We start from the raw sequence: 23104 nt of genomic DNA, 5'->3' as shown, positions 1-23104 counted from the left end.
AACTCACTGCACTCAGTGTGTGTTAAAGAGGCACTATATCACTCAGTGTGTGTTAAAGAGGCACTATATCACTCAGTGTGTGTTAAAGAGGCACTATATCGTGATGCATCGTAGATGACATTTCCTGCAATGTATCGGTTATCGCAGAATCGCTGTATCGTGATACTGAGGGCCAAGTATCGTGATCGTATCGTGCAGTGTAGGAATTGAGCCAGGGGCGAGGGCAAAAATGCCCCCAAGAAATCCCAGAATGCCCCTAAACACCATCATCCAGGGGCAAAGATTGCCCCCAATATTTAGATACCGTAAATTCCGGACTATAAGCCGCACCGGAGTATAAGCCGCACCTGCAAAGTTGACTGTTTTTTACATATATAAGCCGCACCGGACTATAAGCCGCGGGTGTTTTAATGTTTTTTTTTTTTTTTTTTTTTTTTTTTTTTTTTTGTGTTTTAATGTTTAATTACCATATGTAAGGGTTCATGCACAGAGGGGATTGTCGGGAAAGAGATGGCTGTTTGAGGAAGCTCCCATTTATTAACATTTCAACAAAACAACATAACACAACACCACCTGTGTTTCTTTTTTACAGTGCACACAGTGTCATACAGTGTCATACAGTGTGGTGAAAAGAGGGCAAGAGAGGAAATTAAAACAGAAGTGCATTTATAGTTAGAAAGAGTGCTAAAGAAGAGATAATTCCGTTTTTTTTTTTTTTTTTTCTGAAAAAATCCATAGATAAGCCGCACCGTTATATAAGCCGCAGGGGCCAAAAAAGGCCAAAAAACGGGAAAAAAGCCGCGGCTTATAGTCCGGAATTTACGGTAATTTTATTTTCATTCAATTAATTTAATTTCCATGTCTAACACACACTCAGCACCTGCAAGCTGGTTGCCAGAAGACGATGACGAAGAAAATACACTCACACAAACAGCGCTGTTGTTCACACTACATTTTAGCAACTTTATGCACTACCGGTAATTACTATTTTTTTTTACAAATTTTGTAAATGCCTCCAGTTTTTAGACAGTGGGGGGCAAAAGTTGCCCCCAAAATATTTTTTTAATTTCCTACACTGGTATCGTGTGAGATACGCACCCCTAATTCCCACATCATTTATGTGTGTGGCAGGTGACCCCTGGGGGGCGCCACAGCTATCCTCATTGCCCTATCTTTATAGATGAATAATGCTGTATGTTGTTGAATATCCATTCATTCAGCACAGAATGTGCCAGTTGTTTTGGTTCTTGTTTTGTTGTTGTTCTTATTGGACTGGTCAGTTGGGAACATGTCAGACTCAGAGTGTTTGTCTGCCTGGAGCCCTGGCTGCAAACAGGCCGTTTGCTATATTGCATTAGAGTGTTTGTTTGCCCTGGAGCTGGTCATGCGGAAAGGTAGTCTGGGTCAAGGAGGGGGGAGGGGCAGGTGGGTGCACAAGATAAGAGGCTTGAACCCTGCTTATCCCCTGACCCCCCCCCCCCTCTCTCTCTCTCTCTCTCTCTTTAAACACATCGTTTCAATACTCAGAACCTTGGCTTCTCATTCACCCAATTGACCCAAATTGTCACTGTAGTTCGGGTCGAGGGACCGGGTCGTCACGGTCCCCCCCCCCCCCCCCCCCCTCGTCCCTCGTCCCGATCGGCCTGTGGGAAGAGGGGATGATGGTGAAGAGGGGTCGCTGGTTGGCCCGAACCCGTGGTTCCGCTATTTTTGTGGGGATTATGCTCCATTGATTGGGCACGCTCCCAAACTCCTGCATCTGTTACAGAGAGAGAGAGAAGTGAGGAGGGGGAGGGGAGGGGCTTCACTCGCTCCCTCCCTCCCTCATCAGCTCACTTGGGGCTTTTTAGTCAAGTTGCGCTCGTGTGTGCATGTCAGTGAAGCTGCGCCGTCACACAGCCTCTCCGCTCGGCACAGTCTCACACACACACACACACACACTCACACACACTCACACACACACACACTCCTCTTTTGAGTGACCGGAGAGACGTGCGCCGCTTGATTCTTGCGTCCACACTTTGGGGATGGTTGTGTGGAATAACTCCCGTCTACGCCGACAGCTTTTACTCTTAAAGGTGGCAACAGACTTTTGCAGATTTCTTTCTCCTTGGGATGTTCTGGTATGGTCTATGGTGTAAAAAGCAAGCGAGGAAAACAGCTGTTTTCTTTCCAACGGATTATGGACACATCTGGATTTTTCTGAATTTTTGCCCCTTCCCCCGACTTTTGAATAGGATGTATGTAGCAGTGGCGTGGTGTCTCTGAGTGGAGCGCACAGACGGAGGCTTTATGAACTGAGCTCATGCTTGTTGTCGCCCTTTAGGGGATGCGCTCCTCCTCCACACTATCGTTTCCCTTCCGCTGTATAGAGAGATCAAAGGAAATCGCTGCCGTCGCTCCATACAAATACAATATGGAGCCATAGACGATTAAGGGAGCGCCATGTTTGATTGAACAGTGGGGCGGACAGACGTCATGGTAGTGCTGCTGATTTAGGAGCACGGTGCTTTGGTTGATTTGTGTCTTGACGGAACATTCACACACGTGTGATCTCGCACGCACGCACGCAGGAGCCCACGCACGCGCGCGAGCGGTCACATACCTGCGGAATGGAGGTGATGGCATCATGTTGGAGGGGGCAGGTAAGCCATGTTGGAGGGGGCAGGTAAGCCATGTTGGAGGGGGCAGGTAAGCATTGGGAACGGTGCAGACGGGTTTAGCTTTGACCCGCATTTCAACGCGCTGTGACGGGTGCCAGCTGTTTGATGAGGTGGTGCGCCTGATGTCTTACTCCAGCCAGAGGAATAGTGAAAGATGTGGGGGGAGGAGATGAGGAAAGCGGGTGTAACGGAAAGGCTGTTCGTTGGGTTTTTATGGGGTTGTGTGTGTGTGTGTGTGTGTGTGTGTGTGTGTGTGTGTGTGTGTGTGTGTGTGTGTGTGTGTAACTGTGTAACTGTGTATATTGACCGTGCTGCTGTGTGTGTGTATCCAGGAGGAGCAGGCTGCCAAATTGAAGGCGGAGAAGATCCGAGTCGCCCTGGAGAAAATCAAGGAGGCGCAGGTCAAAAAGGTACGACCACCTCTTCCTTATGTACACACACACACACACACACACACACACACACACACACACGATTTCTCTTATATTATATCCTCACCATCATGGCTGTCATGTCATGTTCACAGCAGGCTGCATTTCGTTGTGAACTTCATTCACAGCACGGCGATGAAGCGCACAGAAAATGGGTCATTGCAGTGTTTCATTTAGTGTGTGTGTGTGTCTGTGTGTCTGTGTGTGTGTGTGTGTGTGTGTGTGTCTGTGTGTGTGTGTACACGCGGCGTGTGTGTGTGTGTGTGTGTGTGTACGCGGTGTGTGTGTGTGTGTGTGTGTGTACGCACGTGTGTGTGTGTGTGTGTGTACGCGCGTGTGTGTGTGTGCGCGTCTGTGTGTGTGCGTGCGCCTGTGTGTGTGTGTGTGTGTGTCTGTGTGTACGCGTGTGTGTGTGTGTGTACGCGTGTGTGTGTGTGTACGCGTGTGTGTGTGTGTACGCGTGTGTGTGTGTGTGTGTGTACCCGTGTGTGTCTGTGTGTGTGTGTGTGTGTGTGTGTGTGTGTGCGTGTGTGTGTGTGTCTGTGTGTACGCGTGTGTGCGTGTCTGCGTGTGTGCGTGTCTGCCGGGGTAGTCTCGGCTCCCAGACGTTTGGTGAGCTGCGCCACCAAACATCTGGGAATTTCACTGTCAGAAACTGTCTGTCCGAGCCCGGCGAGAACCGCCGGCAGCAGACACGCCTACATTTATTATTAGAATTTTATTTGGTAGCGTCAATGCCATTTATCATAGTCCTAACACAGAGCATGAAGCTGATATGCTCCAAACAAAATTTATAGCTGTGGTTTATTTTACAATCATTTTTCCTACCCGGAAGTGGTCCGCTTGCTACTGTGTGAAGCTGAAGTCATCAGCAGGCTCTGTAACGGGAGTCGGGTTTATCGCTGGGGGAAACACCTCTAGCCGCCGGGGCCGGATGAAACACGTCCTATTAACAGGTTAAACTTTCTAAGTGATTAATATGTTTCTCCGCAAATGCGACGATGTTTTGCGAGACACCGGTTCTGCATGAGAACTGCCCCCAGAAAGCAGGCCCGCCCACAAAACTCATGGTTGGTTCTCCGATGCAAGGCTTCCAACAGCGCCACCTAACGTTATGCAAAGATTTAAATAGTAATATTCTCAGTCTTACAGGAGTGAAACGGATTAAGACTGAGGGCTGAGTCTACTGCCGGGGAGGCAGCGAGGAATCAAAAGGGGGGCTCCATAAAAAGAGTGAGCGAGATCCAGACACATTCTGTGTGAGGCTGGGCAATATATCCATATTACATATTCCATATCGTCTTAGATTTTGGATATCGGTGATATGGTTTGAGTGCATTACAGTAAAGTGATGTCATTTTCTGTACTTACCAGACTGTTCTAAGCTGTTCTATTATTTGCCTTCACCCACTTAGTCATTATATCCACATCACCGATGATTATTTATCCAAAATCTCATTGTGTGAATATTTAGTGAAAGCGCCAATACTGACAGCCCTACAATACTGTGGCAATGTACTGTAATGTAAGTATTTGGTCAAGAATGATGTGATATTTGATTTCGTCCAGTCCCACGTGACACAGCTTATTACCCCCCCCACCCCCCTCACATCCGAGCAAACAAGTGCTGATTTCTGTTGAGCGACTGGGACGCCTGGCTCCATTGAAAACAACAGGGATTGCATTGGCATTGGGAAGTCAATGTACGACTCTACAGGCAGGCTATTCTCACCAGTCTTTCCGCCAGTGAATGAACCGTCTCTGTGACCGAGCACAACGGCGTTTCGCAGAATGGTGTTCTTTTATCCGCACTGAATAGCTGAGACCCCCGATGGTGTTTGGAGGAACAGCACTGCCAGCTAGATACAATATGACCAGAGAGAGAGACTGAGAGAGAGAGAGACAGAGGGAGAGACGGAGAGAGAGAGAGAGAGACAGACAGACAGACAGACAGACAGACATATAGAGACAGAGAGAGAGAGAGAGAGAGAGAGAGAGAGAGAGAGAGAGAGAGAGAGACAGACAGAGAGACAGAGAGAGAGAGAGAGAGAGACAGACAGAGAGACAGAGAGAGAGAGAGAGAGAGAGAGACAGGGAGAAAGAGAGACAGAGAGAGAGAGAGAGAGAAATTCAATTTGAAAAATTTAAATCAAATCAAATTCAATTTGAATTTGAGAGAGAGAGAGAGACAGAGACAGAGACAGAGAGAGAGAGAGACAGAGAGAGAGAGAGACAGAGAGACAGAGAGAGAGAGAGAGACAGAGAGAGAGAGAGACAGAGAGAGAGAGAGAGAGAGACAGAGAGAGAGAGACAGAGAGAGAAGTGGTGTAGCTGCCACAGAGAAAACGATTGATCCAGCAGCACAGCAGAACACTGCTGGAGATGTTGTGGTTGTCAGCGTTTTAGACGAGCAGCTTTATGACTCAGTGTATTTGACATTCATGTTGAAATGATACATGCAGGTTCCTTATGTTTGGGCCAGACTCTTTTCCATTTTTGCATCGTCGAGCAGCAAGATTTGAGTTTGATTCCACTTTTCTTTTCTTTTTTGCAGACTAGGGGGATTTTGGGGGGCTCTCCTGTGAGAAATGTAGGTCAGACTCCCCCGTGTCCCGGTACTCGCTGACCCTCCCTGTATTCTTCTCATTGGCCCAGGCACCACTCTGTCAACTGTAGTGACGTGCTGATTGGCTGTCCCCCCGGTCCCAGTGGGAGGGCATTAACAGGAGGCCATGGAATTGGGGGCTTTACTTGGCTTCACACCAGGGTTGAGTTCAGCCGCGGAACATGTAGCATAGAGAGCCAAAGTCACACCCACTTCAGGTTTAGCCATACGCACCCGAGCCATTCGTCCGCCATTCTTTTTTCCATCTATATTTAGTCAAATGCTTATAAAAAAAATTGTCTTACTTGGTCAAACCAAGTGATTCAGCTATATTTGAATCATAGAACATTTTCACTCAGACAAACACTTCAAAAACAAAACGTCTGTTTATTATTCACTTTTTAATCCGCAAATGTTTTAACACGTTCACTGCCGTCAACGAGTTGACTCGTCAAAAAAAATCCAACGGTTGACTGCCGTTGGCGAGTTAACCCATTCCACCGACCCACTAAGTGGCGACAGTGCTCTCCAGACTATTGAAAGCCGAGCCAAAACTGCAGGGAAAAGCGTGAGGAAGCCATTCTCATACTGTAGGCGAAAACGCTTTCGCGCTGGAGCACAACGGGGGGCGCACAACGGTAGGGGGTTCCAAAAATAGACTGGGTGGAACACACTTTGAAACACGCAGCATAAAGCCCAGAATCGCAAAAGCTTCATCAAAGCTCTCAACCGAAACCCCAAGAAACGAGCGAGCCCATCCAGACTCGCCCGACGAGGGGCAGCCAGGCAGCACAGACAACAGAAACTCGCTTGTGACACGCCCGCTGCAGCCACGGAGGGAGGAGGAGAACACACACGGAGGGAGGAGTTTGAAGGAGAGGGGGGTTTCCTGCTGTTATGGAGGAAATTACTGTTCAAAACTATTGTTTAGATGTCTGACGTCTTACTGATGCCAAAAATAAATGGTTAAAGTGACTTTTCTATCGAATTTCACAAAAAGGCATTTTTCTCACCTTTCATTTTCAGACGCTGAAACCATGCTGTATTCAACTGCTAATGCCTACATAACTACTAACTCTACAAACTAACTCTTTTAGACAGAGAAAGCAAACATTCTATTACCGTAGTTCTTTTGAGATATTTTGTGTTCACAAAATCCTAACAGAAAAGAATCCTCGGCTCTTGAAAGATGAGCCAGAATCCTCAAAAAAAAAACTTGGCAGAAGCTACCTACAGTAAAAAAAAACTGTTGGCAGTGAATGTGTTAAGTTTTGGTCTTAGTGAGTGGTGTGAGTCTGGATTTGCCACGTGTGCGTTTGTCACGTTCAGCTTAGTTTGAGCTTGCTTGGTACGGAGGGCATTTGGGCACCTATGACGCAAAGTATTGACCTGATTACTGGGTGTTAGTGTTTGGTGGCTGCTACACTGTGACTCCAGTGACCCCACAAACACATTGACCTGATTACTGGGTGTTAGTGTTTGGTGGGGGGGGGGGGGGTGTTGTTGGGATCCCAGCCCGTTACCATGCTAAAGCGTTAGCATGATAGGGATGATTTTGGTGTCTGTGTTCTGCTTCACCTGTGCTTCCTCTTCCTCAGCTGGTGATCAGGGTGCACATGTCAGACGAGAGCTCCAAGACCATGATGGTGGACGAGAGGCAGACGGTCAGGCAGGTGCTGGACAGCCTGCTGGACAAGTCGCACTGCGGCTACAGCCCCGACTGGTCTCTGGTGGAGACCATCAGCGAGCTGCAGATGGGTAAGTTTACACTGCACCTGAGTCACATAAAGGTTGTTTACGCTCGGCTTTAGAGGGGTGGGGCTCAACACACACGATTATGCTAAGTAGTGGAAAGTAAAGAAGCAAAAGTAGAAAGGCTATAACTGAAGATTATTTGCATTGTCGATTATTTTCTCGATTAATCGATTAGTTGTTTGGTCTGTAAAATGGTGAAAAATGTCGATCACTTTTTCCTCAAGCCCAAGATTACTGTCGTAGACGAGTGAAGAAGCCTGAAAATATTCACATTTAACACGTTGACTGCCACTGACGTATATATACGTCAGTGGCAGTCGATTTTTTTTTTTTTGACGGTGCTACGTGGATCAATGCCCCCCGCGTCTCCTATGGAGATATTGGAAGTATTGAATGTGTATAATCTATTTTACCGACCAGCTAGGTGGCGACGGTCCTCTCCCGACAGAGATAAAGTCAACCAAAAGCAGCCGCGGGCGGCTGCTTCCTCCATTCTCAAGGAAATGGCTTGGCGATTTTACAGTCAGAAACGAACGAGCCTCATTCTCATACTGTAGGCGGGGACGCTTTCGCGCTGCTGCGGTGGGGGGTTCCAGAAATGGACTGTGTGGGCAGCATAAAGCCTAGAGTCGCACGGGGCTTCATCGGGGCTCTCAAACCCAAGAGACGAGTGAGACCTATCCACACTCGCTGCCAGGGAGGGAGGCTGCTCAAACTCGCTGCCAGGGACGGAGGCTGCTCAAACTCCCAGCAGCAGAGCACTCGCTTGTGACAAACGCAGGCTGAAAGCCACTAGACACGCCCACGGAGGGAGGAGTTGAAGGAGAGGGCGTTCGGAACTATATTGTTTGGCTGTCTGATCTCTCACTGATGCCAAAAATAAATGGTTAAAGTGACTGTTCTGCCTGTTTGATTGAATTTCACAAAACTGCGATTATCTCAGCTTTCACTCTCAGACGCTAAAACCATGCTGTACTCAACGGCTAATATCTACATAACTACTAACTCTACAAACTAACTCTTTTAGACAGAGAAAGCACACATTCTATTAGTACTTTTGTGAACTTTGTGTTGACAAACTCCAAGCAGAAAAGAATCCTCGGCTCTTGTAAAATGAGCCAGAATCCTCAAAAAAACGGCTTGGCAAAAGCTACCTACAGCAAAAAAAAAACGGCTGGCAGTCAATGTGTTAAGAAGCTGGAATCAGACCATTTAGACTTTTCTTTAGTCAACAAACGGTTTAATTGATTATCCAAATAGTGGCTGATTAATTTATTAGTTGACAGCTATTGACAACTAATCGATTCATCATTGCAGCTGTATTCATATCAGTTTAGTGTCTTTTTCTCTGATTTTAAAACTTGCCAGGTGATGCTGAATTATCCTTTGACCCAAATCTAGTTTAACCCATTGATACCTGATGCAGCATTTGCGTGTATATCCCTCATTTGTGTGCGTGTGCGTATCCCTTTAAGACCGCGAAGCGCGTGGTTCGCGGTCTTAAAGGGATACACACACAAATGCTGCATCAGGTATCAATGGGTTAACACACACACACACACAAGCTACAGCCTTGACTAACACATGGTGACGGACACACACTGTAATTATGTGTCTTCTCTGAGGAGGCCATGTCTGTGCCTTGAGGCTGCTTGTCAAGCTCACAGTTAAAAAGCTCCGGCCCCCCACCCAAAAGACAGAAACCCCCGGAGGGAGGGAGGACGTTAGGTGCACATTTGGAAAGTCAGCAATAATAAAACACTGCGCGTCTCACATCCTATCTTCATTCCTCTGTCTTCTTTCTCCTCAGAGCGTATCTTTGAGGACCATGAGAACCTGGTGGAGAATCTGTTAAACTGGACCAGGGACAGCCACAACAAGCTCATGTTCATCGAACGCATCGAGAAGTACGCCCTGTTCAAGAACCCTCAGGTGACTCTCCATCTCTCTCTCTCTCACTCTCTCACTCTCTCACTCTCTCTCTCTCTCTCTCTCTCACACACACACACGCGGCAAGGAGGATGCCCCATCTTCTCAATACATTCTGTGGCCACTCTGCATGAATATGCAAATACTTAAAGCCCCATTCAGCAACTTTTCCAAGTTTTGCTATTGGAGAAACAGCGCCCTCTGGGTGCAATAGCATCGGTATCGATATCGCCGTTCAAAGTCAACAAAACACAGCGGCAGAAAGCTCTATGTACATGTTGTGACATCGGGTACTCACCACATGATGAAATAATAATCCATAGTTACGTGAAACATCATTTTGGTAGCAAATCCGCACCGAGTTACGTCCTTGTTTTACTGAACACAACGCTTCTGCTGTACCTCCGGGACGCAGGTACCAAACTGCTTAGTCCCAGGAGAGGCCTTTGGAGGGCGCTGTGTGACCAATAGAGGTGACATTCTCTCTGTTACAAGTCACTGTACCATCTTCAATGACTAAAAAGCTGTTATATTAAGGTGAAAAATTTACTGATTGGGGCTTTAAAGAAAGCCTATGCTATGTACACAAAGTACACATAGTTTATGCATGCTCAGTGCGTAGAGAGCTGGTGAGAGTGAACTAGGGAGTGTGTGTGTGTGTGTGTGTGTGTGTGTGTGTGTGTGTGTGTGTGTGTGGTGGGGAGGGGGGGGGCGTTAGTGAGGGTTGGAAGTAGGTCAAAGCCCTAAAGAGTAAAGGTGAATAATTGATTGAACATGAGAAGACGAGGTGAGCCAACTCGCCTTGTCCCGCTGCCTCCATCCCCCCTCTCGCCCCTCTCCTCTCCTCTCCTGTTCCTCCCCTGTTCCTTGAGGGGGTTCCAGGGGTTCTCCAGCAAAAAGGGGAACAATTTATTTTCACTAGAATTCCATCATAGGTAACACAATGACAGAATGTATGGCTGTTCTGGTCATGGGTTTCATATCACTTTCTGTAATGAAACATGTAAAAAGCAAAAAACATTTATTATGAGATGGGGGACCCTCGGACAAAATATTGAGGGTCCGTGGTGTAATTTGTGTCATTTTAGCGGTCCTTGATGTGAAAACGTTTGAGAACCACTTGCTCTAAGCAAAACTTCTTGTTCTTCTTGTTCATTTCCAGAACTACTTGTTGGGGCGGAAGGAGACGTCGGAAATGGCCGACAGGAATAAAGAGGCTTTATTAGAGGTGAGAGACGTACAAGCATAAACTTGCGTAGTCGTTTCTGTTCGCTTAACAGTGAGCACGATTATTCACAAGGTGGATGTGATCACATTGGTGTGTCGTGTGTGTGTGTGTGTGTGTGTGTGCGTGTGTTCGTGTGTTCGTTCCTCAGGAGTGTTTCTGTGGCAGCTCGGTGTCGGTGCCAGAGATCGAGGGTGTGCTCTGGCTGAAGGAGGACGGGAAGAAGTCATGGAAGAAACGCTATTTCCTCCTCAGGGCTTCAGGGATCTACTATGTCCCCAAAGGCAAAGCCAAGGTAAGTGAGACTTTAGTTTAGATAGACATTGCTCAGAGGTGTGTGTGTGTGTGTGTGTGTGTGTCTGTTATGTATGGCACATCGCTACTCCACTCAGCAAAGTTATGAGAACCAGATCCAAGCAATCTGCTCTGGTATTTCCTGTTTAGGGATCTGATAACTCTGGAACGTGACAGAAACGGCATGTGCCCTTTTTTTTTTTAAAGCTTTATTTATCTAGGGAAGATTTGCTGAGCACATCTTCCTGCTTCACATCGTAATCTACAGTCTCGGCTGTCATGATGTCATCAGGATCCAGTCGCTGTACCCCTACACACCAATATTCTTTATCACACTTGGCCGTGTCTGCGGGTGGGAAGCCGGTGGCGTATGAGGTCCTGGTCGCTGCACTAGCGCCGCCTCGGGGCGGTCGGGGCGGCTGTTCATCACGGGGGAGGGGAACTGGGGGAGTAGTGTGATCCTCCCACATGCTGCTGCTACATCCTGCCGGTGAAACTCCTCACTGTCGGGTGAAAAGAAGCGGCTGGCGACTGCACATTTATCGGAGGAAGCGTGTGCTAGTCTACATCTCTTCCCAGATCGGCAGAGGGGGTGGAGCCACCACCAGGACAGCAGGGGGAATTGGGCAATAAAATTGGGCAACAAAATAATCATTCAATCATTGCTTTGCGTTATTTTCATCCTGGGAATATGATATGAGCAGTAGATTACATACAGCACCAGCTAGGGTTCACTATTTTGGGTTTTTGCATGTCCCCCATTAAATCACAAGTTCAAAGGCAAAAAGTTTATTGGACTACAGTGGGAGTTGAGTCGTATTTAAAGCTCATTTATATATGTTTTTCATGGGATTGTGTTGCTAGGGATCAGTTTGGAACCTAGCTCATGCCCTGTCAGTTGTAGAGAGGCAAAGTGGAACGTCACTTCCTGCTTCAGCTCTCTACCAGAGATTTTCATCCGCCATTTATTTTCCCATAGACATTTCGTAAAATGCTTATAAAATAGTTGTACTTCGTTGAACCAAACGGTTCAGCTAACGCTATAATCGGGAGAGACCATAGAACATTTCACTCGGACCAAAACTTAAAAAACCATCGAAAAAATATTTTCTTTAAACCCGCTTTTTTTTTAACGTTTTGGTCCCAGTGAAATGTTATGCGATCTCTCCCGTTTCTAAATGTATCTGTACCGTTTGCAGCAGCATTCTCACTCCCAACTTATCATATACTGCACATCTGTCAGCAACCCTTATCATCACCTTGAAATGTGTTGAAAGCCTGTGTTGTATGCTGTGATTGGCTAGGTTCTAGATAACTCTGATTGGTTGCCTTGGATTTTTAAATGAGGGAGAAGGAGGGGAAGATTTTAACAAGATAATTTAACTTTTTTTCTGGGGGAAAACCATCAGACACAAATTATTATTCAAAGTAGAGTATTTTATATACATCTTGAAACATGACTTTAGGGGGTCTTTACAGTTATTCTGGCACTACGGACAGCATGTGTCTTCAGCACTCTCCACAGCGCTGCCCCGGTGTCTTCATAAGTCAACCATGTGTGACAACAGCATCCTGTCCTCTGCTCTGTCTCCCTCTCGGCAGGCCTCCAGAGATCTGGTGTGCTTCCTGCAGTTGGACCATGTCAACGTGTATTACGGCCAGGACTACCGCAGCAAATACAAGTCCCCTACCGACTACTGCCTGGCCCTAAAGGTGACGCCCCGCTATCACAATACTGTTTTCTTCTTTTTCAAATGACCTGAAAGTAATATAAAGTGTTAGAATATAATACCCCGTGATCACCCCTTCCTCTGCACAATGGTACGATCCTGCCAAAATTGTTGGAAGAGAGATGCACGGTGGCTCAGTGGTAGAGCTGTCGCCTCACAGCTAGAAGGTCCTGGGTTCGATTCCCACCTGGGATGCTGTGAGCGCTGAAGGAGTGCGTGCCCGTCCGCATGTCCTCGAGTGCCCACCGCCCGGGTGGGGTTGTCAAAAAGGGTCTTTCTGTGTGGAGTTTGCATGTTCTCCCCGTGCCCCCTGGGGGTTTCCTTCATATAGGAACCCCACACCAAATACATGCAATATCCTGGTTGCTGATGTGGTGCCTCCTCTGGTCGTTCGGGGTGCCTGTTCGGAGGGAGGGGAACTTGTTGGAATAGCGTGAACCTCCCACATGCTATGTCCTACCGGTGAAGCTTCCCCTGTCAGGTGAAAAGAAGCGGCTGACTACTGCCCATGTCTCGGAGGAAGCATGGAGCCAGTTTGGGCTCTCCCCAGATCGGCAGAGGGTGGAGCAGCAACCAGGATAAATACATTAAAATTAGCACTAACGGGGGATAAAAAAAAATCTGGGATAAAAAATGAAAAAGGAAGAGAGATGCAGAGAGATAATGCATCAAAACAGGTTTTTGTCCACCAGGAAGATGCACACAATAGAGACAGTCTGCATGTCTGGGAACGCCCACAAAATGTTAAACGGCTGGCGTGGGGTAAAACTGCCGATATATCTCATGGGCTGACTCACCAAAAGACGGTGCTGCGGCTCTAAACTACATGTTTGGGGGTTCTAGAGCAGAACACAAGACGTCTGCTCAGATGTGCGTTTACTGCGGTGGTTAAATCCCCGATCGTGTCTGCCTGGGCTTGGCTATCAGCTAAATTTTAACTTTGCAGAATGGATAGGATGGGGGAATTTACCCCACCCTGACCACGCCCCCCAGGCTAACCCAGCGTCTATTGTGGGCGTTCTGTATGGGCATTCCCAGACATGCGGACTGTCTCTATGGGAATTTCAAAATTGTCTTTCCCAGGTCTGGACACTTTTACTATTCTGGAAATTACGTTGTAAATGTATTATTTTTATCCAGTCAAGTGTTTGATGTCAAGTTTGTCTGTTAGTTGATGTACAGTAGTCTTCTCAGGAGTAATAATCCAAATGACAAATGTGCTTATTACAAAAGATGCAAACAATTTATCCAGAACAAGAGTTGGGATATTCAAATCGATAGTGAGCAGCAGAAATGTCGCGTGTCAACACAGAAACACCGATAATGAAGGTGTGAAAGGATTCAAGATAGAGGTGTGAACATTATGGCACATTGGTATCAACCATTCCCCACCCACACACACCAGCTTTCCATTACAAACACAACAGCTTCTTCTCTCCACAGCCCTCTGACAGTCATGCAAAAAATATTTTTTATTTTATTGATTTATTTCTTGATTTGATGTGATTCACATTTGAATGATCCTACGTGTAGGTAGTAGATCCAAATGTCCTTGTGTGTCGGTGGTGTGAACAAAAATGCTCTCATGTAATGACCAGGACTAGGGGATGTTTTACTGTCAATGGAGTTTCAGTCCATTAAATATCCTGTGTAATCTTCAGCATGAAAGAGACTGGGTCATTTTGACTGGATGTGTGAAGTTTATGTGGACTTGTAATGGGAATATATCCTCTGTTTTCTACCTTGCAGCACCCACAAATCCAGAAGAAGTCGCAGTACATCAAGTACCTGTGCTGTGATGACGTCCGGACCCTGCACCAATGGGTGAATGGGATTCGCATCGCTAAGGTAACTCTAAAGCTCAGCTCCTTCTGTGCTTTGGTTAGCCATTGAAGAGACAAATGAAAAGGATCTGTATTATGAAACGCTGCCGACTACCGGAAACGGTTATGCTAACGCTATTCCATTGTGCGTTTGTAGTATGTGAAGCAGCTATACGTGAACTACCAGGAAGCCATGAAGAGGACGGAGGCGGCCTACGACTGGTCCTCCCTCTCCACCGCCAGCATCCGATCAGGCTCCAGCTCCGCCAGCATCCCTGGTCAGTACACTGGCTCGTCACACCTGGCCTGCTAGTGTAACGGACTTCATATAAAGAATTAAGTTCACAACTAGTGTGAGACATGTTTGTGTGTGGACAGTTGACTCAAAATGGACACCTGTGTCCTGTCATTGTGTGTGTGTGTGTGCTTCCAGAGTCCCAGTCTAACCATTCAGGCCAGTCAGACAGTGGGGTGGACACAGGCTCCTCTCATGGCCGGTCCCAGAGTGTGGTCAGCTCCATCTTCTCCGAGGCCTGGAAGAGAGGCACCCAGATGGAGGAAAACACCAAGGTACGGCTTCTTTTTAGTACACATTTACTTTCTTACAACACCACCTAGATTCATTTTAAACTAGCTTATTTGTTGATTGGTTTATGGACTCTCATTTTGAAGCTCCAGTTTGGCATTTTGACCTCTGCCATCTTGTTTTTTTGCAGCCAGAAATAGCTAGTGTAAGACCAGGGCTTTCCCTGGTAATAAATCGAGTGAGAAGAAGGGTCATTTTACCATTATTCTTTTTTCAGCCAGTGGAGTCGCCCCCTGCTGGCCATTAGAAAGAATGCAGGTTTAAGGCATTCCAATCCACATTGGGTTCTTCATAGGTTGCTCCTTTGTTTGGTCTCATTCTTCAAGTGTTTGAGGTGTCTCTTCTTTGAATCCCTTCCAGCAGATGAGGATGGAGGCGTCCAGAGGGGCCACGCTCCCCCACGCCGCTCACAGCCACCGGCATCACAGCCAGCATTCGGCCGATCACGCGCCCGCAACGCCCTCTCCCCAGCCTCAGCCCCAGCATCATCACCACCCAGCCCAGCATCACCAGCCACCGCAGCCCCACCACCCACCCCAGCATCATCACCACTCACCGCAGCATCATCACCCACCCCAGCCCCAGCCTCCACCACCGCTGCAGCACCAGCACCTTCCTCCCCAACCTCCCCCTCCTCAGCCGGCCACCCAGCCGCCACCCCCAGCTCCTCAACAACAACCACCGCAGCAGCCCCTCAGCAGCTACGCCCACATGCCCCCACAGCCTGTCAGCAGCTACGCCCACCTGCCCCCACAGCCCGTCAGCAGCTACGCCCACCTGCCCCCACAGCCTGTCAGCAGCTACGCCCACCTGCCCCCACAGTCCGTCAGTAGCTACGCCCACATGCCCCCACAGCCTGTCAGCAGCTACGCCCACCTGCCCCCACAGCCTGTCAGCAGCTACGCCCACCTGCCCCCACAGCCTGTCAGCAGCTACGCCCACATGCCCCCACAGCCCGTCAGCAGCTACGCCCACATGCCCCCACAGCCTGTCAGCAGCTACGCCCACCTGCCCCCACAGCCTGTCAGCAGCTACGCCCACATGCCCCCACAGCCCGTCAGCAGCTACGCCCACATGCCCCCACCACCACCACCACCACCACCACAACAGCAGCCCTCCCCTCCTCCCCCGCCTCCCCCTCCCCCACCTCTGCCCCCGCTCCAGAGTGTGTCGCACCACTCTCCAGCTCCTACCATGTACAAGTACAGCACCATCACCCGGCTCCAGAACCAGAACACCTCCCAGGCCGCCAATCACCACAAGCCTATCAGTCACCTGCACCCGACGGCCCAGCAGGTCCTGCCCACGCCGTCCATGGCTCTGGCGTCCGTCAAACCCCAGCAGGCCCATCGCATCCAGGCTAACGTCCCGCCTCCTCCTCCGCCTCCTCCTCCCCCGCCCCCCTCCATGCCCGCCCCCGGGTCGGCTATGGCCGTGCTGAAGCTGGGCCCTCCCAGCCCGGCCGCCCCCACCGCCTTCATCCCTCCACCTCCGCCGCCGCCTCCTCCTCCACAGACCAACGGAGCGGCGTTTCCTCCACCTCCTTCCCCACCACCAGCTCCCATGCCCGGTCCGGGTCAGTCCAATGGGCTGAGGCACACGCTGAAGGAAAGGTTTCCCAGCCCGCCACGGGACCTCCTCTCTCCCGACGGAGACCTGGAGGAGTCCCCGCCGCCTGCTCCTGCTCCGCCGCCCCCGCCTCCTCCCCCTCCGCCGCCCCCGCTGCCTCCACCTCCCCCCCAGCAGTTTGCGGTGCCGGCTCAGTTCCCGCCTCCTCCCGCGCCCCCGCCGGCCCCACCGAAAACCTTCACCCCGGGCTTCCTCCCTCAGACTGCGCCCAAACCTGTGTCGCCCGTCTCCCCGTTCCCTCCCGCACCACCTCCTGCTGCCCTGGGCGGCCCCACCCCACCCCCACCGCCGCCCCCTCCTCCACCCGCTCCCCTGAAGAAGCAGTTCAGCCTCCAGGCGGGCCACGCCTACAGCCAGCCTCCTCCCACTCTGCCCAAGCAGCACAGCCTGTCCAAGCCACCGCCCATTTCCACCGGGGCCCCTCCTACCACTTCCCTGGTGAGACAGATAGCCAGTCAGTTCCCCGGTGCCTCGGCCCCTGCGGCCAATCACACAGAGAGCCCCAAAGCCCCCCTCTCCCCACCTGCGGTGAAGGCCAAACCAAAATGGCAGCCCGGCGGCAGCAGCGGCCAGCAGCTGCAGTCTCCGGAGTTCCCCCCTCCTCCAGACAGTAACGCAGGCTTCCCTGCCCCTCCTCCACCTCCCCCACCTCCTCCCGCCCCTGTCACGGGTCCCACTCCCCCTCCTCCCCCTCTGCCCCCTGGGAACCTGGGCTCCCCCTTGAGGAGGTCGCCCTCTGGCTGCTCCTCCTCCGGTCCGGGAGGTAAGAAACCACCGCCCACCCCCCAAAGGAACTCGAGCATCAAGGCCGACTCCTCGGCCTCCTACCAGGAGTCCAGGAGGAACCTGCTCAGCAAGTTCGCTCCCCAGACCGGCACGCCCCCTTCCTCCTCCTCTCCTGCCTCCGCCTCCAATGGGTCCCCTTCCAAGGAGCCCCCAGCTGGCCCCCCTGCCCCGCCCAAACCAGGCAAGCTCAACCTGGCCAGCCTGCCCCTGGCTCTCCAGGCCAAAGTAGGCCAGGTGAAGCAGTCCGCGGGCGACTTCCCTTCCCCGCCGCCCGAGTGCTCCTACTTCCCCCCTCCGCCCCCGGCCTCCGAGCTCTTCCCCCCTCCCCCGCCCCCCGGCAGTGACGCCCACTGCGGGGCGCCCAAGGTGGCCGTGGTCAACCCCCAGCCCCAGGCTCCCCCCCCTCCCCCGCCCGCCTCCCTGGTTAGCAACTCCTCCTGGGGAAAGAGCTCGCTGAAGAAGACTGCGCCCCCCACGCTCCTCCACAAGACGGCGCCCCCCACGCTCCTCCAGAAGACTGCGCCCCCCATGCTCAAGACTGCGCCCCCCACGCTCCTCCACAAGACGGCGCCCCCCACGCTCCTCCAGAAGACTGCGCCCCCCATGCTCAAGACTGCGCCCCCCACGATCCTCCGGCGTAACAACGCCACGCCGGAGCCCCCGCCGCTCTCGCCGCCGCCCACCTCCCCGAAGGGCAGCTCAGGCCAGCCCAACTTCCTGGACGACCTCAGTCGGACTCTGAAGCGCAAGTCGGTGGGCCGCCAGGGTTCGCTCAACTCCTCTCGCCTGTCGGGCAAGCTGGACCCGGTGGGCACCATGGACGACATGGCGCTGCCGCCGCCGCCCCCCGAGCTGCTTCTGGACCAGCAGGGCAACGGGGGCTACATGTCCGGGAACATCTCAGGCTATGCAACGCTACGGCGAGGACCCCCACCCGCTCCACCCAAACGCGGGGACACCACCAAACTTACCGGAGAGTGTTGAGATCAGGACAGAGAAGGTGATGTTGGAACGGATGGATACTGAATTGAACGTATATTAGGAGAGATGGGAGAGAAGCTGATTCAGCTTCTCTCCCATCTCTGTAATGGACGTTCACTTCTCTCATCGAACCCTTCTCTCCTCCTGGGATCACAATAATGAGAAACAAAATGACTGTGTATATACTGAAAGCCATGACCGGCGTCACATAGTGTTTGCAAATAATTATTGCATTTGTTTGAACCTATTTGGAGTTGGCGGATCTGTGGGGTTTACAGCATCGATCGGTCACAGAAGACGATCCCGAATTGACTTCAAAAATACTGTCGTTGTCATTTTCTGCGGGGGTAAACCTCACCCGTCTGCTCATTCAAGCAGATTAACCCATTGATACCTGATGCAGCATTTGTGTGTATATCCCACATTTGTGTGTGTATCCCTTTAAGAAGTCTTAAAGGGATACACGCACAAATGCTGCATCAGGTATCAATGGGTTAAAAGCAACTCTAGTCAAAAAATTGTGCAAATATTAACTGGATCCGGATCTGAGCCAAAGCACGTATCCCCTTCTTTGCCATAAGTGTGTTTGTTGCCACGTATTGGAGAGGAAAAAGAAAAAGAGAAGAAGTCCTGGGGATCTTTCTGCTTTGGTACTGCATGAACCTCCTGTCAAAACAAGCTGTAAAACATGAAGCTCTTCTGTTGTGTGCATGAGAAAGAGAGAGAGAGAGAGACTATGCTCTTCTGTTGTGTGCATGAGAGAGAGACTATGCATACATGCTGTGTGTGTGTGTGTGTGTGCGCGCGTGCGTGTGTATGTTGTATGATTTAGGCGTGAAGTAGTAAACGTTTAGGAAGGCCTTCGTTGAACAGGGATTGTTAGTTTTGCTTTTATATGAAATTATTTAATGATCGATCAATGAAAGGATTTTTTTTTTTTTATATATATAATTCTGTCTTTTAATAGCTGGTCATCAACGGCTAGAGAGGAACATGTTTGGGCACGGTGGAATGTACGAGTTTGAAAACATTTGGAATTAACACACAACTTAAAAAAAAAAAAAAAAAAAAAGAGCAGGGGGAAAAAAAAGTTCAAACTTTTAAATGCGTTACTTATTGCTTCTCAAGCATTCCTAGACTGTCTCTCCACTCGGTTACATCGCAAATGCAAATCAGAAAGGAAGCCTTATTTCACAAAGACTTGCACAGACGTCAAAGCAAAAAGGAGATTCTCCCAAAGGCTCAACAGAGTCCGGACTGTGCAACTGAAGCGTGGGGGGGGGAGGGGTCTAGACTTTTGAGTTATTTTTTTATTCTTATTTTTATTTAATGCAAAGAAAATAAATGTGGCCTATAATGGACTTGTAGAGATGGCGGGGAGGCCTCTGGTGTGTCTTAGTGGGCCGTGTGAGTTTGTTGGCGTGTGTGTGTGTGTGTGTGTGTGTGTTCCTCGTGTGTTCGTTTGATCTTTTGGACCTGACCTTTTTGGTTTGTTATCTGTACAGTTCCAGCTGCTGCTGCTCCCTCCTTGTCGGTCCCCCGCCGCCTTCTGATGTCACACGGTGTCACAATCCAGGAAGTAGAATGTACAGATCGGATACGCCCGTGTGCAATGATGTACCCATTAAACGATGTCGTCGAGAGAACAGAAAGGGTTGGGAGTTAACTAGCGAAAAGCCCCAATCTGTCTTCTTGACTGGCATTAGACTGAATGTTGCTTTCAAATGTGCGTCTATCGTATCTCGTTTGTTTTTCATGGTGCTTCAGCCCTTGGCGCAGAGGGGCCTACGGTCAAGTCTTCGTTTTGCACCTACAGAGTGGATCATGGGTTTGGTTTGGTTTCTTGCAGCAATGCCTTCATTTTTAGGGTGCTAAGTGTCCTGAACTGTGATCTCTCTCATTCTCACCATGGCCTCATGTGTCAGGATCATCATTTACATTTACTACTTAGAAATATTGCGCGCCGTTCCGTCTGGCGTCGAGATGGCCGTCAATGGTAGCGTCGGGGGGGGCAAAAAGTTCCAAGTTGCGCCGGCAGTTCTGGACGCGCCCTTTGGAAGCGGTTTACATGATGGAGTTCAGAAGAGGCCGTCGTCATAGCAACAGGTAGAGCGATCTTCTCATGAAGAGAGACGCCTCAGTTGTAAATGGGCGCTTCTGTAAAAGGCCTGTATAACATGCTATATCCTCTTAACCTACTACTTACCCACAGTGCTTTGTACCTTTTCATATAACTGAATATCATTGTCCTCTACGGGATGTTTGCTTACAGTACAGTATGTAAGTTATTTGATGTGCTGATTGTGAACATGTGTGTGGGGGGGGGGACAAAATGAAATGAAGAAAAACGTGTGGAGATACGGAGTTGTGTCCTCTTGCATATAAACGGAAAATCACAATATAAATGTCCAAACCAGACCTCAAGATGTCTCCGAGTCCTCTTGTTTCATTTGCTTTTTTTTTTTAATTATAATTATAATATATTGGCGAGTAGCTGGAAATACATAGGCTGAGAACATTTAATCCACTTAATGTGTACAGTATTTGAGCACCGTGGACAGTGGGAACAGCATTTGGCCAATTGAATGGACCTCTGTCTCCCTCTTGTGGTTTCACATGGCCCTGCACAAAGAAAGTGTTTCCTCTGTATGCGTTCAACAGCGGCGCACCCATGGGCAGATTTTGCCCACAGTGCTCACAATTATACATGTCCATGTCCTATATGAGCATCAGATGTATAGCCACCTTGACATGCATCACAGGGATATCTTTGCTAAAGCTGTGACGGGGGGGGGGGGGGGGGGGGGTCTCTGACAGGGCCTTGCTGCAGCCGCCCCCTCTCTCTGGAATGCTCTCCCCACTCACATGTGACAGGACCAACACTCTATAGCTGTGTCCCATTGTCTTTCATACTCATATCATCTTTCAAATCAAAGCCCACCTTTTCACTACTGCCCATGCGTGGGAACATTGAGCTTTGGGAACATTGAACCCTGGGAGAGCAGATATTTCAGCCTGGGAACGTTGACCCCTTTGTCACGTTCCTGTTAGGTGCCATTATATAAACCCTGAAACCCTAAATTGAGCTGACCCCCTCGAAAGCCATACTTGAGTTAAAGTACAGATATCTTCTGAGAAAAAGACTGGAAAAAGTCAAAAGTCCTCAATTACAATAGTATTACTTCAGTACAAGTCTGAAAGTGGCTGATATTTTCTGTACTTAAGTATCAAAAGTAGATAGATATTAAATCTATTGAAAGTACAAGTAAATGTTAATAAAAAAGCAAGCAAAACGCATGCCTGGGCTTGAGCGGAAACAACATTATGGTGCATTACTGCCACCACCTGGGATGGAGTGTGGATTGTGATTAACCCATTGATACCTGATGCAGCCTTTGCGTGTATATCCCTCATTTGTGTGTGTATCCCTTTAAGACCGCGAACCACGTGACGCGGTTCGCGGTATTAAAGGGATACACACACAAATGCTGCATCAGGTATCAATGGGTTAATGTAACTTGCAAATTAGGAGCACTGATTCGCCAAACCTGCTTGCTTGCAGGCAACCACATTTGTAACTACAGTAAGATGCTTAGGGGAAATGTAGTGGAGCAAAAGTGAAAGTTGACAGAAATATAAATACTCAAGTAAAGTACAGATACTCTGAAAAATATACTTAAAGTCCTGTACTTCAGTATTTCTACTTTGTTACATCACACCACTGGTCCCCAGTTACATCGGCCCTCACAAGGTTTCCTCTCTCTCCTCTTTGCCGGACCCGGTGGGGCCGGCCTAGAAGAGTCTCAGGGACTGAGTGACTCACTCACTCCCCATTGTTACACACATGTGCGTGTTGAGCAGCAGCAGGCAGCTGAAGGAAGCCGTGACACAGCCAGGTGAATGGAATCAACCAAACTCCACAGCTCGAGTGGCAATATTTAGGCTTTAAGCCGAATGAGAGAGGAGAGCCAAAAGACCCATTTCACGGGGGCCATTTTGTGTCGAAAAGGCAGGGTAAACAGGTGCAAGCAACACACTAATGAGGGTTTCCAAATTCCAATCATGGAAGTTGGAAACCCTCATTAGTGTTTTGCTTGCACCTGTGTTTACCCTGCCTTTTTGACACAAAATGGCCCCCGTGAAATGGGTCTATTAACCTGAACAAGCTGGTATGTGGACTTTGTTTAAAAACATGGCAATAATGATAAGTGGCAATCCATGTAAAGCTCATCTAAAACAGAACCATCCCATTCAGTTTTCTGAACTGGGGGGGAAGGCAGTTTGTATTCCCACAGAAGTGAACGTTTTTGGGTTTGATCAGTCATTTATAATAACTAGTGCCGTGCTCCTTTCCCCAGTTCCAAGTCAATTGGACGGAGATGCATGAAAGCCCTGATCTTATTGGACGGACAATCACGGAGATGCATGAAAGCCCTGATCTTATTGGACGGACAATCACGGAGATGCATGAAAGCCCTGATCTTATTGGTGGAATTCCACAAAACTCAACACTGCAATTTCTTTCTGAACACTGAGCCTCCCCTGAAACAGTTTGGAGGCCCCCTGGGGAGGTCCACCTCCCACGTTGAGAACCTCTGATTTAAACCTTTGTCATTATATATATATATCATATTATATAGATACGAGTATATCAAGCACAAGCATGA

General features: G+C 49.3%; 1 protein-coding gene across 1 annotated transcript in view; it reads left to right on the top strand.

Annotated features, from left to right (window-relative positions):
* raph1b (Ras association (RalGDS/AF-6) and pleckstrin homology domains 1b) overlaps positions 1 to 18440 on the top strand; it is a gene marked incomplete at both ends in the record, with an annotated part of 35278 nt that extends 16838 nt beyond the window's left edge. The window contains 10 exons of the mRNA XM_083632934.1: positions 2996 to 3073; positions 7298 to 7457; positions 9265 to 9386; positions 10546 to 10611; positions 10760 to 10903; positions 12505 to 12615; positions 14382 to 14480; positions 14613 to 14733; positions 14889 to 15025; positions 15402 to 18440. Coding sequence (XP_083489060.1) covers positions 2996 to 3073; positions 7298 to 7457; positions 9265 to 9386; positions 10546 to 10611; positions 10760 to 10903; positions 12505 to 12615; positions 14382 to 14480; positions 14613 to 14733; positions 14889 to 15025; positions 15402 to 18440 — 4077 coding nt within the window. The remainder of the gene's footprint in view (positions 1 to 2995; positions 3074 to 7297; positions 7458 to 9264; positions 9387 to 10545; positions 10612 to 10759; positions 10904 to 12504; positions 12616 to 14381; positions 14481 to 14612; positions 14734 to 14888; positions 15026 to 15401) is intronic.
* Positions 18441 to 23104: the final 4664 nt, after the last annotated feature.

The sequence above is a fragment of the Poromitra crassiceps genome (assembly GCF_964638095.1).
Source record: "Poromitra crassiceps genome assembly, chromosome: 3".
NCBI classification, from domain to species: Eukaryota; Metazoa; Chordata; class Actinopteri; order Beryciformes; family Melamphaidae; genus Poromitra; species Poromitra crassiceps.
This window is presented reverse-complemented; position numbering and strand designations above follow the sequence as displayed.